The 18,820-nt window shown below is 35.4% G+C and overlaps 1 protein-coding gene across 3 annotated transcripts in view; it reads right to left on the bottom strand.

The window, feature by feature from the left end:
- Positions 1 to 18,820, bottom strand: part of MIPOL1 (mirror-image polydactyly 1) — a 188,123-nt gene that overhangs the window by 93,033 nt on the left and 76,270 nt on the right. For all 3 annotated transcript variants that reach the window (XM_077180462.1, XM_054635670.2, XM_077180461.1), the window contains one exon: positions 3,890 to 3,997. In XM_077180462.1, the coding sequence (XP_077036577.1) occupies positions 3,890 to 3,997 (108 nt within the window). The remainder of the gene's footprint in view (positions 1 to 3,889; positions 3,998 to 18,820) is intronic.

Below are 18,820 nucleotides of genomic sequence, written 5' to 3'. Positions count from 1 at the left end.
GTTACTGGTTTCACAAGACTTATTTCCTATTCTCCTTCAACTCAGTAAAGAAGACATGTACACTGGCAAAATTTTTATTTTTCTTTAGAAACAATGTATTAGTGAAAACTCTGAATTTGAAAACTACACACTACAAAGCTAACAATAGTAAAATGAATGAATATTTGAAAAATAATGAAGAAGCAGCAATTCTTCCACTTTCCTATGTTTAATTGAATCAGTTGTGTCTGTGTATTATGGGAATACATCTACCAGAATCAGTAGAGACCAAATGTTAATTATGAAGGCCAAGCAAAAATGAATAATCTCACATATAGACCTTAACACATTAGAACTGCAAAGCACTCTCAGATCTTATTTTATGAAAATGTACTAAGAGCGCAAATGTATAGACCCTTAGGAAGCAATTATCCCAAAAAGATTTAGCTATAATTCAATGTGAAATATAATAAGAGATTTTAAAAAATGGTTTCACAAAGAAGAGGATTATTTTACTTTAACTATGGAAATAGGGGCCCACATGCTTCTCTGCATGACCTCTGTGCAGCTGTGGGCATTGTCTGGAGGGAAGATTTGAAATTGGCTTTTTCAGTCAATTAATACAATGCCCTATGACCAACAAGAATATTACAAAAAGTAGGGGTGCCAGTTTGGTATTGTGGGGCTGCATGGCCCACAATACTATAAGGAATTTTCTATGCAATAAATACCTTAAATATGGAAACTTTAAATCACATATTACTAACATGTACTCAGAGGTTAGTTAAGAAGAGATATCTTAGCAAGATGTGCAGATGTTATATGGCACAGCAAGATGCAATAGCATGTTACAATGTGCACTGCATGCCACCTGTGCCATATGTTTTATTTGTCACATTATCCTCAGGTGTGACATGGAATCTAAATGTGTAAAAAACAAAAATCTGCAAAAGAGTGATTTCATCATCCTTGTTATTTCCAGATCTCAAACCCAGCCAAATTCCTGCCACCGCACATCTCCCACAGTTATAATGTCTCCCTGCCTCTTTGCCTCACTCCTGACAATGGAGGGCTACTGTCTCAAAGAAGGGTGGCATAGCCCTGTGAACTGATATACTGAAAAATAAATCTGAAAGCTTGCAGATTATTTTACCTAATAGACCTAATATCAGTGGACTGAAATTGGTTGCTTGTGGATTGCTCTTACACTGTTTTCCTTCCAAGCAACTCACTACTGTGAAATGATTTTAAAAAGTAAAAAAGAAATAATAGCAATTGGGTTTTGTTCTTAAGTGTATTTCAGGGTCCCACAGAGGTAATGATCTCATCTTTTATCACAAACTTTCACACCATCCCTAATCTAGCTGATCGTGATTACTTTATTTTTATCCAGTTAAGATTGCAAATATCCCTGCACCACAACTGACGTTTACACTTCTGTTACTCCCTTAAGAAAATCCGAAGCAGATCAAACTCCTCGTCCAGAGGATACATCTTTTGCCAAACTGAATCAACAGATTGCCTCAATGTTAAGTATAAGAGAATAAGGAAAATGACAGTTTTTTAAAAAAAAATTCCTTGATACAAACTTTCCTGGACAGACTCAGAAGAAATACCTGGATTCCTTCTGCTGGACAGGTTAAAAACACATAGCACAGTTCCCCAGTAAGCATGTGGAGGTGGTTAAAATAAAAGTAATTCCTTGCATTATGGTGACAATAAAAGCTGAGTTGATATTTACCCTGTACCACAGAAACAAATGATGTGTCCCATTTCCCTAAAAATGGACAAATGTCCAGAAGATGCTCTGCAGTGGAGAGGGGACAGGACGGGATGCTTGGGTCTGTACCTGCACTCTGTGTGCAGCCGTGCAAGAGCTACTGAGTGGATACAAGAGGCAGGAGGTGACAGCCAAGAACACGAGGGTTTCACAGGGGCAGTGTGTGGCTGTTACAGGGCTCTGGCTGGCTGTTTTGTTCTGTGGGAGCTGTGCTGCTGACAGCAGCAGGAGCACCCCAGCCATTTGCAGCCAGCCCCAGAACCCTGACCAAACCTGCTCCTAAGCGAGTCACTGACCTGACTTCCCTCCTTACTGGACATCAGTCTTCCAGGCTGTGGCTACACTAAAAGTTGGTGATAAGCTTTTCATTTACATGAGGTCAGGATTGTGCTCATGTGCTGTATATCAAAGCTAACTACCATTGGCAATATTTCATTGCGGCATTTTAAAGTTTTGGAGGTCAAGAATACAACCTGGCCTTTAAAAAATATTCCAAAGGACCTGCGCTCACTGTAGGCAACAGTAATTTGAACTGAGACTAACTCTACAGAGCTACAATATTCAAAAAGTTCAACTTTAAAAAAATTGAAAAGCGGTCTTTTTTCCTCCCCAGACTCTCATCTCTAAGAGACTATGATCAATTAACCTTTAACTTTGAAAAATAAAAAAATTCCTGTGACAGTCAGAAATGAAATTCTTTAAAGAATAGGTGCTGGGAGAGCAATATCAGGCTTAGAATGAAATCCTAGTAACACTCTGAACTATCAAATCACTTCTTGCTCTGAAAATATAATTATTCTGTAAGCGTTATGTCAGACAATATTAAATGCAAAAAGGATAGCTTAAATAAAACTTTTTTCTAGCAGAAAGGCTCTCTGCACAATATTTTCAATGACACAGAAAAAACAAGTCAGCTTGCAATTAATGAAAAACAATACTATGTTCAATAAGTAGCATGCTTGGCAGGCAGTTTTGGTGACACCAGATTTAAAACAATGCTGTTATTGCAGTCAGAAATAGCCCCTGAATGTTCATGATCTCCATTTCTAGTCATCTGATTGCACACCTGATTTTGTAATATTCACCATAGATTTTGATGGCAATTATAAACCCATGGAATATATAGCATTTGTGTGGCACACAGCCTTTCTCAATTTATTATTATTCTATTTATTGTTTTTCTTAGTGAGAAATGTCAAACTACACAAGGATTTAACTTATTCTTATACTTTGCTTCAGTCATGTTGTTGTATGTATAATGATGTTTCCCAAATAAATTTAAAAAAAATAGAAAAAAGGAGGCAGAGGAAAATCTATCTGTAAGTGAGATACCTTTGGATCTTACTGTCTAAGTGAAACAGTTTTAAAATGACAACACAGTATAAACAGAATAGCTTCTGTATTTGTATTGTATCTCCACTACCGATAAAAGAGATTTTTAAGAATAAAGTGGCTGAAGAGGTGTGCACAATGCTTGCACATCTTACCTGGCATAGTCTCTCATCCTGGCTAGCAGTGAGATTGCAGGCTATGTAGTTATCAATTCCACTGACATTACAATTTCCCTTTCTCAAAGCAGCAATAACCTGTCACTTTACACTGTCCTTTCTCTGACCCTCTCCCGCCTCTCTGCTCATTTTTATTCTTATTGACAAGACTTATTATTCCTCCTCCCAATTCCAAGTAGCTACCCTTTTGCAAATAGTAGTATCAACTGTGTGGTCACTAGTAGTATCGGTCAACAATGTTATTAATATAGCACACACTGCTGGGAGCAGATCAAACAGCCATGCTTTAAAATATTAGTTTTGCAAAGGTACCACGAAGCAAATAATTGCAGTTTTCTTCACCTTATACAATGTAATATTGCAAAGACAGATCTCAAGAATTTAGTGTTAATTACCAGCCCAATAATTTGGAGGATATGTTATGTTTTTCTTGTTGCTTTCAAACGCAAAATAAAATAAAACCATAACAGAAGGGTGCTGTATCTGTGTTTAAAGAAGCAGTTGTTGGCAAACACCATAGCTCACTTCTGCCGAAATGTACACAACTGATATATGCAGCCCAGAAAGCTGGCACCAGGGGCTTACAACCTTAATTTGCCTGCAAGAAGAAATGGAGATTTACCTTCAGAGCACGTTCTTGATTGTTTTCAGCAGTCATATGTCTCGTGTTGTTTGCTGAAGTCTGGTTCTGCTCTTTCAGATGATGAAGCTCCTGCTCCAGCCGTTTGCACTGCAACGAGGAAAGAATCCCATTAAGGAGAGGAGTGTGGGCATATTTTTTTTCAACAAGCCAAAAGACTTACCGTAAATAACCCCATCACCATTTCTGCAGTAGTGAAAGCATCAGACAAAAGCAAGTTACAATCCCAGACAGAACTAAAGCTACATTTTTAAAATGTGTATCATTATTCAGTTTTTTCCTGGTCCAAAAGTATGCCAAAAACGCTATGTATCAGATAAGATATTTATCAGAATGTTGGGTTGAATTTCTGCTCCTAGTTATGCCAATATATGGCTAGATTTTGGCATTTATGTATTAAGTAAGTAGATGTAAAGGAAAGAATTGATCCTTTTTGAAATGCAAGCAAATGAAAGACCCTCCTCCCAAATCAAGGATCCAGCCTTTTATTAGAAAATATAGATGAAATTTTTAGATTTGTATTTTTCATACTAAGACGTTACACTAATTCTCCAAGATTGTTTTCTTTAAATATTTAACTTAATGACAAAAAATGAGAAAATTAGCACTTGCTACTGTGTGCCTACACATGTAGACTTACTGCTGTCTGCTGAGCATTTATTTTAATGATTAAAAATCAGCAAGTAAAACCAAATTATATTTTGCTCTTTTTTTATGTTAACTATAAAAGGTCTTGCCTAGTTCCTTGGTTTGAAAGAGCAATTAGTTGTCTGCAGACAGTTCTTTACCTTAGAAAACCCCCCCTGTTCTAAAAAAAAAAAAAAAAAAAAGCAGACAAAGTACCAAGAAGACATATGGGAATAACTGTTAGAACTAGGGAAAAGCAGAGTACCAGGAGAAGCATTTTACAAAAATGTATTACAAGCCAGTAGTTTGAATATGATCACCAAAGCCCACAGCTAGTAGACTGTAGGGATGAAAGATAATTAATTGATAAAAAATATTTTAATACATACTTTCTGAAAACACTAGCAAATAAAAAGAATAAGAATTGTGCTATAATGCCCATGTAAGCATTGCTGTCTCAAAAGACCTGGAAATGTCAGTCTCTCATGGTGTCTTGGTGACTGTGGACAACATAGAACTGAACTTCCCATCATATATATGCACCCTATTCCTGAGCAATTCAGTATATTGGACAATGAAGCCTGGCTCATGTAAACTCTAAAAAAACCAAACTGTGAAACAGAAAGCATCAGAAGTGAAAAAATTACAAATGAGGTCTAAATAAAATAATGAATGCTACAGGATCTTGAGACAGAAATTTAAAGACATGCCAACACATACAATTCTTAAACACAAAATAAGGCCTAAAAATATACTGCTCATCAGGTATTCAGTATAGTATATAAACCAGAATGATCCAATCCTCTATTTGAATAAATTTTAAACATTTGTAGGAGCCCAAAAGTACTATTAAAAAATCCATTAACATATCTGTTATATTTCATTACTTCTGTTAGAAATCTCAGCTTATTTCTAATAGGATTGCCTATTTTAAAGGCAGTGAATTTTTCTGGCCTAGTAAATTCTCTCAATGTCTGTTGTAAACTTTCTTAACATTCTTAATGCACTTAATGTTCTTAAGTTTCACTTTTATTGCAAGAAAAAATACATTTTTCCACAGATAGGGTAATACAGAAAAAATATTAAGATACATTTGATTGTAAGTATTTTCATATACTCAAGATATTTAATGTCTGTGTTATCACACATACACACACACACACACATACAAAATCACAAATCACAGAATCCCAGATGTAACTCTTTTTCCATGTCCAGCACGAAAACTATGTGTTTGCAGACATGAAGGTGCTGCTAAAACTATTGAAGAACTAAACACAGACTATGGGGTTTTTTTCTCTAGCAACATTTTTTCCCTTGGCATATGTGATCTAAACACCATTAAAATAAATCAATCAACCACTGCAGGCACTATACATTACATCATGTTTGATCACCAGGACACCCCTCTGCTTTGCCAACATTCTTCTTCAAAACAGTGTTTTGAAATCCACAATTTGACAACAATGCAAGTTTATGTAGAGTAAATATTATTTAAAAGACTAAAATCTCAAATCACCTTTAAAACCTGAATTTATAATCATGTTATTGTCTTGATTCCAAAAGGCATGTGAAAATATGCTAAAAGCAAAACCTAACAACATGAATTCATGAGAAAAGATCTTGGTGTACGGAGCAGATTGTACCACTGAGAGCATGGGTGCAATCTTAATTCTGCTCTCCACTCCTGTGAAGACAGGGCACTGAAATAAAGAGCAGCAGGGGGGACTCAAGGATCTTGCAGAGCACAGAACATGTAAAGATACAGTAAAGACACAGTAAAGATACAGTAAAGATGCAACACAGGTAACTTAAATGGATAAACCTTCCCATCAAGTCAACCTTGATATGATTACATTTACATCAAACTTGGGAACATTTTGTAATTTCTCTTTCATTTCATTTCTACTGAGAGTGTTGATATCTGAAAAAAAACCCCAGGGCATTTTCAACTAGTATACTGCTTGAATTCCATTTGGTACATCATTGAAAGAAATGGTGATCTAGTTTGACCTTTGCACCTAAGCGTTTTACTATGGTGGAAACAATGCATTAACAGAAGATATTCTGCTTTATTCTTGGCTGTCTAGGAAGAAAAACCTTCAATTAACCTCTTTGTGAATGCATTATAATAATAGTCTTAAACAGCAACACTATGTATGTCTCAATAAAATTTTATACTTTACAACTTTGATACTTGAGCTACTTTGGAAATATTAAATCAGCATTCTAAAGGCAAGCACTCCTTTTCATAAGAGCAGAAGCATGTGAAATTTTAGTATAACCTTGCTGTAAAGAAAAGTTTTAAAAATAGAATTTAAAACAATGCAGCCCTTCTATTCATTTGAGCCAACATTTTTTGAATTCTGTGTCACTAGTTGTTAGCAAGGTCCAGTAAAAATAGATGTTCTTTAAAAGAACATGTGTTTTTATTGGTTCACTCTAGGCCTCTAAAATGCCAACAGCTGCAAGTAAGAAACTGAATTTCCTTCTAAAAACATATATAAAAATACTTTTTGGAGCACAGTGAAGAGAAGACCTCATCCAACTTGGTACTGACAAAACGCAAATGTTGGATGCATCCTTTTAAGAAAGCTGAAAGCTAAAGGAAGTGTTTAATTTGAGATACTATGTCTAAATTCTGTTATCTCAAACTTGCAAAAACTCACACTTGGGAAAACTTCAAACAGAGAATATATTTTGTGCAACACAGGTTACCTAAACATCAGATCTGAGGTTTCATTGCGCCCCTAAATGCAAATTCCCATGAGTTCAATGTGTTATGAAACATGGGCTGTCAATTGAGAAAACTGCTTCTCTACCTCAGATACTTTGAGTACATCAAGGAATACAGGAGCAGTGTGGACACATCTCAATGAGAAAATGTCTTGACCAGAACACTGATGACCTTGCCAAGTAAAGGATATTAAAGCCTCAGAAATGGGAACATAATTTTATAAAAGTATCACACAAACAATTCACTAAGAATTAACTTTACTGTGTGGTCTACTGTGTGCATTCACAGTTCTGTAGCTGAAGAGGCAATGTAGACAATTGAAGGTACAAAAAACCCACCCACAAAATCAATCCTGACAAAAATTTCCTCTCTTCTTTCAAACCCACATATCTGTTCTCCTCTCTGAAAGTATTTCTCCCAAAAAGTCTCCTTAGCTAGCCTGAATCAGGTGATAATGTACTTGACAGACAGTGAACCTCATTAAACCTACTCCAAGTGTTCCTTGAGCAACCATCACTGCCCAGCTGACAGTTGTCAGTACAACATCATCCATTCCCAGCAACAGGACCTCAATCTTCTCTTTAACTGTATTTCCACCATGCAACTCTTCTAAATGCATGCAGTCTCTTGAAACAAATACCTCTGTACTCACCATAGGATATATCACAAGCAGCAAATAGACAAAATGAAAAGCAAAGCAGGTAACATACCAAAAGGATAAGAAGAGATTCAGCCAGGAAAGCAAGGATAGAAAGCAAGTAAACACATCCTTCCCTCCCATCTTAAAATGTAAATGATTAGGCTACTGTTGAGTCTTTTTAAATGAGCATCAGGTAACATGATTCAGCAGAATGAGGATGTTTGTGAGAGGCACTGGCTCAACCTGCAGTGGGTGCTGACCCCTTTCAGCGACTCCCCAGGTGGGAGTGTTGGAACACCAAAGGGAAAATCCAGACAAATTGAAAAAGGAGCATCTGCTAAAAGGGACACTGATAGAGAGGTCAAGAAATGGACCAGGAGAATATCACTGAGTAAAATCCATGAGGCCCACCCAGAAAGCGACTGTTAAAAGACAGCCTCAGCTCCAGTTATACAAAAGGAGTAAAGATGGTTTACCTTGAATCAAGTATTTCAGAAGATAGAAAAATCAATGCAAATAACCACTTAATAGTGTTTGGCCTTTACTAGAAAATGAGGTTGCATTAACATATCAAACATAACTTTAGCACTTGTATAAACAAATCATCTTTAACATGCTGTCAGCTTTTCAGCATTTTCTTCTTCAACTTGTACCTGTAACATGTTAACATAGTGTTACAGTGCCTGCCACATCTACACAGATTGATGAGTTATTTTTTGATCGTTATTTAACATGATCCTTCAGTGAGGTATTCTCAAAGTAAAAGGTTCAGACATTACACAAAAGTAAAGAAAAACCTGCAAGCCATTGGAGAAATAACGTTAGTAAGGACAAAGATGGAATACAGCAAAGCAAAACATCGAGCAGAGGGGCCTCCTGTCCCCACCCATGTGGTCCCTTGTGTAGTTTGTATGAAGACACCTATCCCCAGAGGCTGCATGCAGAAGCCTGTTTAACTCTGCACATCTTAGGTCAATCAGGCTGCTTTCAAAATGTTCAAATTTTGCTACACCAGGGTCCCTTGCTTTCATCTCATTGAACTATGATGGTAATGTCAGATGAATTTCTCATTTTGTATTTCAGCACAGATTTGACCCAGGAAAGGGTACTGTGACACTACCTGGCTCAGGAAGCAACAGCCAAAACTGAATATAACAGAAAACCATAACACTTCCTTACTATAAATGCAGTCCTGGTGGCTATTTAATCCCATTACATCTATATTTGATTTTAATATTACTGTATGGCATATAATATTTTTCATTGCCTTTCATTAAAAGGAATCCAAACAAACCTCTCCTGAACTTATGGCAATATGCTAGGGGAAAAAAGTCAACACATTATGCCATTTATATGCTAGGGAAAAAGGAAAGGAATTGATTTGTCTCTGTTATTAAAGGTACGGGGGTCAAAGTCTAATGAAACAAATGTACCAATATGAGGCAAAATTCTACACTAAGTTCTTTCCTCAGTTCTGAATGTTATTTGATTATCTTATTCAATTAGTACAGAGGAAAGATAATATTTCATTAGAATACATTTGCTTATCTAAAATCCTTATCAAAACTTGCAGTGCTTACAAACTTGAAAATCATCACTGGCATAAAACACAGAAGAGTACACTTGAGGAGCTGAAAAAAGCCACAGTGCCCAGACAGAGGCACTGTAACGTGCTTGTTCCTCTGCTGACCTGAGTGAGGTCAGGCTGGTGAGGCAGGTGGATCTTTGGTCCAATTTGATCGCACTAGTCAGTCGCAGGAGGCCTCCCTAGTTTAAAAATACATAACCTCACTCTCCCACCAATAGCTTAATTCTGTCATTAAACTTAAGGTAACATATTTTTATTCAAGTCATGCAAAAATCAAAAGTGAGTGCTAAGTCACTCACTCTGGGTCAGCCAGTGCATAATGACTTGATTGCATATCAGTGCCTTCACTTCAAACACTGAGTACTCTGCCACATTCTGTGGACTTCTATGCACGAAGACCTTGCTCAACTGCAATTCTCAACTACTGAAGTAGTGTGAAATAAAAATAACCTAGCTCCTACTGAATAACTTGGGAAAATGGCTTAGGTTCTCCAAATTCTGGGAAAGTCAGAGTCCATCTGAACGGCAGAACTATTTTCCCACATGCATTTTTTTCCTTTATGCATTTTAAATAAAATGCTCAATGGGCAAAGTAAGTGACACACCATACATTGATGGAAAATGCATCAATACCACTGAAAGATAAGTTTATGGGGTACTGAGATCCTACTACTACACAGCACAATACTTCCTGAAGTGATAAAGTGCATCTATGTTTTGAAATTAGTTAACACATATTCATTACAGTGAACAAGTGAAGTAAAAATAATTATTCCAGACACGAAATATGAAAAAGATGAAGAAACAAAGCTACTTTTTCACCTGTTATATTTTGAAGTCTTCACCTGTGGAAACCTGAATGCAATAAATAAGCATGTGAAGCAAACAAAACCAATTCAACTGATCCTTCTCTTAGTCAGTTGTTTTGTTTCACCTTTTCTTACTTTGTGTATAATGATCTGTACTTCAGACTGGCTCCCAGCTCAAATATGCCAAATGGAACGAAAGCGTTCTCACTCTGACTGCCCTTCTTCCCCCTCCCCTCAGTATTTTTTTTTAACAGTCTGCCCCTTGTCCCAAATTCATCACAATTTCTGGAGAGGCAAACATCTTGCACCACTTGGATGCTATACACTCTTTCCTTTGCAGACAAAAATAATACCAAAGTCATCCAGTCAAAACACAAACCAACCTTTGGTGTCACTGTGAATTATGTACTTTGAACTGCAGATGTTTGGAAGCACTTATATAAATAGAATTTATCCTTTTTTTCTAAAGTAATAATTTTAAAAGAAATAAAGAAATAAAATAGTTTCTACATAATAATCACTAGAAAAATTTTCCTTTAAATTATGATTTTGTATTAAAGTTTTCTAACTTCTGAGAAAAAATACTTCACTTCAAAGTTTTGGCAAACCATCAACAAATGTGTTTGAATGATTATTTATACAATGCCCAGCAGCTTAGAACTACTGGAATTTCAAGACAAAAAAGTGTTTTTGTAGAGTTTAGGCCTCAGAAACACACGCATCTTTAAAAAGTTATATTCTATTAGCAAGAGAAACACTTAGATCTAAATGCTGCCTTTATTTTTTTTTGTTTTTTTGGTAGCAATGCAATGGTGTCTTGTTTCAAAAAGCTACAAAAACAAATGCATCAAAGTACAAATAAAACATTTTTGTTTTCTTTGTCACTATGAGCCAGTTGCAACCTGCAGCATTAAGGCAGATAATGTGCTTTAACCATGACTAGGTTTCCTCCTACCATTCCTCTCCCTGTCTATTTCTGAACACTTCAAATGCAGCAAAACAAGTTCTCATTTATTTTCGTTTTAATGGTTAAAGGAACTGTAAGTGTACAGTAAGAAATTCAGAAAATTTAGACCATGAAATTTAACTGCTGACACCCTTCATGTGAACCATCCTTACACGTGCAGTGATTCCACAGCACTGAGCAGCACTGATACCCACCCAACTGCATTCTCTACATAGTCTTACTTCCCTGCAATGATGATATTTCAAAGATCAAAACAACCCTGATCTACTTTTCAGTGAATTCAGCACACACAGACTTTCCTGATCAATGAAACTCATCATAAAAATGTGAAAGAAATAGAGAAAGGAAAAGGTGACGTTCCTGAGCTGTGTGTGACTCACAGGTCATTCAAGCACGGTTCCTGTGCTGGCTGTGCACTGGATGACCACGCCTGTGCTAACAGGGGCTGCTGACAAACACCTGATCTGCAGGAGGAAACAGAAGCAGGAGCTGCTGAAGCCACATAACTGGGTCACCTTCACATTTTCCTGTGTCCACTGCATATAAGTTAACAAACTTACCTCATCTCTGAGTTGTTTCTAATCAAAACACAAACCTAGTAACCTGGTGTCAAACATTTATTCATGAGGTTGTACTGGGTCTGAAAGCAAGCAAAAATGCATTCAACTAAACTAAGAGTGTTTTTTTCCTAATTGCCTGTCATATATAAATAAGCAACTTCTGCTTTACATCAAAGTCACATTACTAATTCAATTTTTTAATTTCATGCCTATAAGTCTAATAAATAATGTATAAACTAAGCATGTAAGCAGATGAGTAGTACACAAGTAGGACGCCTGCTCACGCCCCACTGCAGAGTTTTAGAAAGACTAGACACTGTCACAGTACAATGACATTATAATTCACATGTCACTGTTATATTTAAAAGCAAAGGAAACTACCAATACTCCCAAGTAATTCAGGAAAGGGAAAACACTAATTTAAATTTTATCGCAAGAGCAAAAGAGCACTCACTAGCCAAGATTATCTTTTAAAAGTAATGTCAAAAAATTAAAGAATCTCAACTAGCTAAATTCTAAATCACTGAATAAAGGTCTGCAAGTATAGTAACAGTTAGACTAGGATCAGTTTTGCTTTCAATGGACATTTAGTAAGCCCAGCATACTGATACAAGAGATTTCAGAGAAGAAACTTCTGCATAGAAAATAATTCAGAGTAATTAACTTCAACATCTTTAAAGACATTTAAGAAGAATGTCTTTAAAGAATAAAATTACACAACACCCAAGAGGTTTTGGAATAAATCTGCCATTTAAGCAGAACATGCATTAATATACCTCTTACATGAAAACCAAGACCTAAATACCCTGCTGACTACCTGAAATAATTTCTACCATGGTTAAGGACTAAGGAGTACTGCAAGAAAGGTCACCAAGAAGCAAGTCAAAGCATGCGAATATTAAAGTATTATTCTGATCTTATTTTATTTATGGTCTTAGCATGCATTTTCCAAATCAATGCAAATCCCACATACTCATTTGCCAGGCAGTTTTGGTCAAGGATTATGTGTTACTAATGGATGGAACACAAATTTCAGAAAGACATAAACTATATTTTTAAATAACTTTAAAAAAGAAATTTACTTCTCCTCCTTTTTTGCTGAAAGGAGGAAGCATAAGTCTTCCCTCTCCAAGTTCCTTAGCTTTTCCCTCTTTCAAATGCAACATCTTTGTTCCTTTTTTTTGCACGGCAGAATGTACATCCAATGTACATTCTAATTCTCAGTTCTTGTCTTGGCCTGAATAAGGTTCACTTCACTACACCACTTCATTTTTTGTCTACATTTTTACTTCACCTTTTTACCATACATATGCTCTTTATTACACGACTTGTCCTTAATTATACTCATAAATAATTATGTTGTAACTTTTCGTAAACACCGACTACTCACTTTTTCCAACACTCAAATCAAATTAGTACATAGCATTTTCTTGTTTTGTGGGATGACAAATTAGCATACAAAGTTTAAGAATCTTAATCAACTAGCAAGATCATGTCAGAACTGGGAATACTACACCCCAAACCTGTGCTTTATTGAGCTGACCAAATGACATGGAGCTATTGCCTCATGTGGCCACATGTTGTGCTGGTTCCTCAGAACAGTCAGCACCATTACAACCAAAGAGCCTGTGGCCAAGAGACAGCTTGTCAAACACACCATGACAGAAAGCTGACAATTGCTTTTGTTTAAAGCCTTTCCCTCACCCTCACTTAATAATCTGCAGTGCTGGCACTCAAACAATGTATATAGTAGAACAGAGGTAGTGAAAATGTGAAAGCTGCATGAATAGGAGAAATTTTAGAAACATTTTCCAACTTTTCCAACTAGATCTAGAAATTATGAATCTGATTTGCCAATATAGGCAAGGCACTCAGCTGCAGACTGAGATTATGTTTTTTAGAAATACAACCTTGTTTAATTGAATGTAACCAATATTAGTTGACAAGAAAACAAAATTTGGTAAGCAATCTGTCATTCTAATGAGCTGGTTTTCAAATAATCTTCAATGGATTTTTGTAAAATCCATATGCAAACAAAGCTATTGCTGAAACATTAAGTTGGCATTTACTGCACAAAAGGACAGGAATACTTCTGGTCCATCTTTAAATATCATCACATTTTTCAAGAAAATAGTATCATGGATCACTGTATAGATGGCAGAGTTTTAAAATCTTTTTATTCTGCTATTTATTCTGTTATTGCAGGTGTATCTTGTAGTAGATACTGTCTGTTTATCCTGGTAAATTTCATACTCTCAATTGAGCCATCAGTTGCTTAAGTAGCAATTCTTTAATATTTTCTGATGCATAATATGTCCACACAAAACTTGTTTGACATGTAATAATAGCTACTTTAAACTAGAGGTTATTACAAAATAAAACAACAAGTAGGTAGGTGAAAACACAAACTTCTGTAGGTAAGTCAGAGACAACAGGCACTTTTCAAATAAATCATCCCAATCTGTAGTATTTGTTCTTTTTCTATGGATTTTTAGGAAACTTGAATACTGAAGGACGTAACTATGAGAAAGCAATATTAATGGCAGTGTTTTAACTAAGTATAAGGGTGAAAAATGAAGAAACTAATTACAAATCTTTAAATGTCATTGTGAAAACACTTTCTGTCTCATTAATACAAAGTAATAGCAAATAGAGCTAGGTAACAGAAAATGCATAAATTGTATTCTAGATAGCTTTTATAGGTTTTTTAGTGGAATGAAAATAATTTTAAAAAATAAAGAAATTAATCAGGTCTGCATGAACTTTAAATAAATCATACATAGAATACAAAGGCATCCCACAAAGAAAGATTCAAGAAAGTAAACCAAAGCTCTGAAAAACTAAAACAAAACCACACATTTAGAAATGATATATTTCTGAGCTTTGGTAATACAGAGAAATGCCTGTATGATTTTGGTATATGAATAAGACTTTGCAAACATGAAATAGCAGTTAAATCTGAAGATACTATCTTTGTAACAAAATTTAGCTTTAGCTTCATCAAGGTGTTTTATAGATATCAGTGTAACTAGATACCCAAATAGATGCACCTTCTCAAGTGGGCTGATTCTGTAGCTTTGAATAACAGTCACCTAAAAGCTTTCAGATATGTTACTGAAAAGCAAGAAATGCTTAAACCTAAAATCAGCTGGCTTTGACCTGTGCAATTACCAACACTGCTCTCATCCCGCAATTCCATTCTTCATGTATAGGGGATAGGACACCCTGAGGGGAGAAAAAAATTAAGAAAAACACAAAGACAGAAGAATGTTATGAGAACATCTAAAAGCAAAGTGATAGGTCTGCTTGCCAAAACAAACAAAACGGGTAAAATGCATGACTACTGCTGAGAAGAGTAGAGGTACCATAGAAGACACCATACAAGACATAAGGAGAACATGTAAGGAGAGACACAGCTGCTGGCTGGCCAAACAGTAGAAGGCCAGCTGATGGAATGATTTAGCATAAGGTATTAACCATAATTTTGGTGTTTCTTCCTAAAGGCCGGCACTGGATGCTCTCCTTTTCACAGTGAGTCTTTCAAGACTTGTTTTTCAGACTAAGATTCAGTTGAAGTCCTAACACTTTGATTGTGAATAGAAGCCCAAGCAATGAGGCTGAAAGAATGCCTCTAGATTAAGAAAGAAAAACTTTGTCTTAAAGATGAAGGAATTAAACTCACAGAGAGGCCTGGTGTTCACTCCCATACTGAATACAAGACAGCAGATCACTTTCAGGAAAAAAATAGTGAAAACTATTGTTTCCTAACATTGCTTGGATCTGTAATACCATCTCTGAAATAAGAAAATCCTCACCATGATTCTTACAAGACTTGAAAGAGATTTTATCTATTGGTGAAAAGTCATCTCAAGAGACAATGAGGAGTAAAGTGTTCATAGCCATTCTTTTGACAGAGAGCTTTACACTGTATTTTGGGGTTTCTCTAATCTTTGATAATACTTCTGCAGATAGCAGAGAAAGATGTTACAGTTAATTAAGAAATAAGCAACAGCATAACTGAAAGATGACCAATTACTGATGCACAAATGTCATTATATATATATAAAAACTTATATGTACATATTTATAGGTAGTAATTAATAAATAATAGGTAATGTTAAAATTGCTCTCTCTCAAAAGATAGTTATCAATTCTGTTATTAACAATATAACATGCACATTCATAAGCATTACTGCATCAATGTTTTAGACCAATTAAATACTTTGTAGTTAGACACTTGCATTCTGTATTTCTGATAACAACTCCAGAACTGCAAAAAGTTGTCATACTTGCATGATTTAATATTTTCTTCATCTGCGATAATTTTTCTTTTGTTATAGCTACAAGTATACTTTTTACATAGTCACAGCTTCTTAAGGGCCTTTAAGTATTTCTACGTATTTGTATTGTGTAATTTAAAGAAGCATTTTTAATACAAAAGTAAACTATAAACGAAAATTATGTTTTGTGCTTCATATTTAACAGCAAATCAAAAACATGACTGTAAAGAATGACAACAAAGCATTAACATCAGAACACATTAAAAAGTTCCCTTACTAGAGCATCTTAATCACAAGCAGACTACATGCAGTAGGAAAGCCTGTCCTTCATTTGCAATAGAGGGTAATGGAAGCTAAATTTTTCTTGTTCTCAAGCAACTCAGCTTGAAAAATAATTAACAGTGAATAAACAGAACATGGAAAAGAGGCTAAATCCTAGATACTCACAATCTGAAGCACGAAATAGTAAAGCCATACAACAAACAAATGTAGACATACTTGGTGAACCAGACAAAGATAAGTTAATGCTACTGTGAAATCTCTCTTTCATAAAGAGAATATTGATAGATTTTCTTGTGCCTTTTTTTCTTGTCAGGATCACTATACACTTTAAGGCAGAATATGTAGAATAATTTCATCAAGCCTAAGGACTTGGAAAAATTAACTAACAGCTTCACAATCAAAAAAAAGGTCATGATATTCAGACCAAGCCAAGAGAGAAAACTGCCATTTTGGTAATTGTTACCTGATTATTTAAAAATAGTTAAAAATCTAGAAAAAATGGAACTAACAAAAACATTTTTAAGTCCCAAATTTCTTTTTATTCTGATATTGTAATCATGGTATTACAGGTGTACCTTTTAGTACATACTGCCTGTGTGTCCTGATAAAGGACAAAAAAAGAGGAAGAAATGGAACTAACAAAAAGATCTTTAAGTCCCAAATTTCAGTCCCAATCATCTACAATTCTGTTGAAAATGAATAATCAGCTTGTCATCATCATAGTAATTTTTCCTTATATCCTCTGTTACTGCTAGACTTTAGCTGCCTTACTCATCTCCTCTCTTTACAGCTTAGCACACATGCTGAATCATAAGGATGACTGTGGAGGGTACTGCACTGCTGGAAGAGAGGTCAATATTTCACCTCAGGGACTCTGGAAATAAAAATAAATTAAGTCAACAAAAAGTAGCTCTATTCATTCTTCTTAGCTCCATGTCCCACAACACTCTTAGTCAATTACTGACTTTGTACAACTGACACAATCAGCAATATAGTTTGCTTGCTATTCTTTGAAGATTTCTCCACTGCACAAATTAAATCGAAACTTTTCATTCTGTATATTACTTTATTTTCAATTTATGCTACTAGTTTGAAACCTATTTCTCCTTGAAGGAACCACGTTCATTTACATCTTGATGACAGGACAAAAATTGGCACCTGAAAAGTGTGCATATAAAGTAGTCTAATAATTTTCAAAGGAAAAAGTCTGAATACAACCATACTAGAATACTTTCTCCAAGAACATTGATAGCTTTTACTTCCCTATTTATTTTAATAAATCTCATTCTCTTTCTTAAAATTATCTCATTTTTATCCTTAATTTCATGTAATGCACAATTTACATGCTACTTAGCACTTTCTCTGCACCATGGAGTGCTATCGGAGAAAACAAATTGGATTACTTTTTTGATTTAAGCAAACTCAAAGATGCCTCAAACCAGGAATTCACCTAGTGCATTCTGACACAAATGGTATTCAGTCCATAGGTCTTGACTACAGCTAATCTGACAAAAAAACCCAGACAAACAAAACACCCATAACCAAACCAAACCAAACCAAACCCCTCCCCACTCTGGAAAGGGGTTAATGTGGATGTAAGATGCTGAGAACTACTTTTTACTCCAGATCCACCACTTTCTAATTCACACTACTTGCTAATACAGACATAATAAAACACAAAATTGCCACTTATGAACACTGAAGAAGGGTCAAGGTAGAAGGAGCAAGTGAACATGTAGGCCAGGCATATTAGCCATTTCAGACTCCAGATTAATGATAAAAATGAAACACAAAATCTTCTTTGTTGATTATCAAAAGAATTCTTATGCAAACTCATCTGCCTATTCAAAATAACAAAGTAATTTTGCATGAAGTTTCCTTAGAAGGTTGACTAAGGAAACCAGCTTTTCATACAAAGCACACAGTTCTGGGTGACTTTCTTTCCAATTTTTAAGAAAATCCAACATTTTATCCGACAAGTAACCTAAGCAAAACCAGATTCAACATTCAGTACCTAACTTGAAACTGTGAAGTGTTAAGTATCATGGAAAACCTACTTAAGGTACCTCCACCAGAGTTCTGGTACCTACAGACCTTATTGCATGCAGAGTTTTGGTACCTATAAATGTTATTGCATGCACAGTGATACTGTTCAGAGGGAAAACTGTTTGAATTCTGCTTTTATAACATTGGAAGTTTCCTCTGTGTGTTACTGCTACTGAAACAGGTGATCAATAAGCATACAAAACATTTTTCCTTTCTTTTGTCCTAGGGTTTTGACATTAAATATTTAAATTAATTCCAGAAATTGGTTTGAAAGTCTAAGCTGTATGAATATAAAGCTTAGCCCATGATAGATGAGTCAAACAGCAATTAATAGAACACGCTTGCATGCAAATTTACTGCCATTTTCAAAGGGGTGA

Source organism: Agelaius phoeniceus, chromosome 6 (assembly GCF_051311805.1).
Source record: "Agelaius phoeniceus isolate bAgePho1 chromosome 6, bAgePho1.hap1, whole genome shotgun sequence".
In the NCBI taxonomy this organism is placed as follows: domain Eukaryota; kingdom Metazoa; phylum Chordata; class Aves; order Passeriformes; family Icteridae; genus Agelaius; species Agelaius phoeniceus.
Note: the sequence above shows the minus strand (reverse complement) of the source record. Positions and strands in the feature narration are given on the sequence as shown.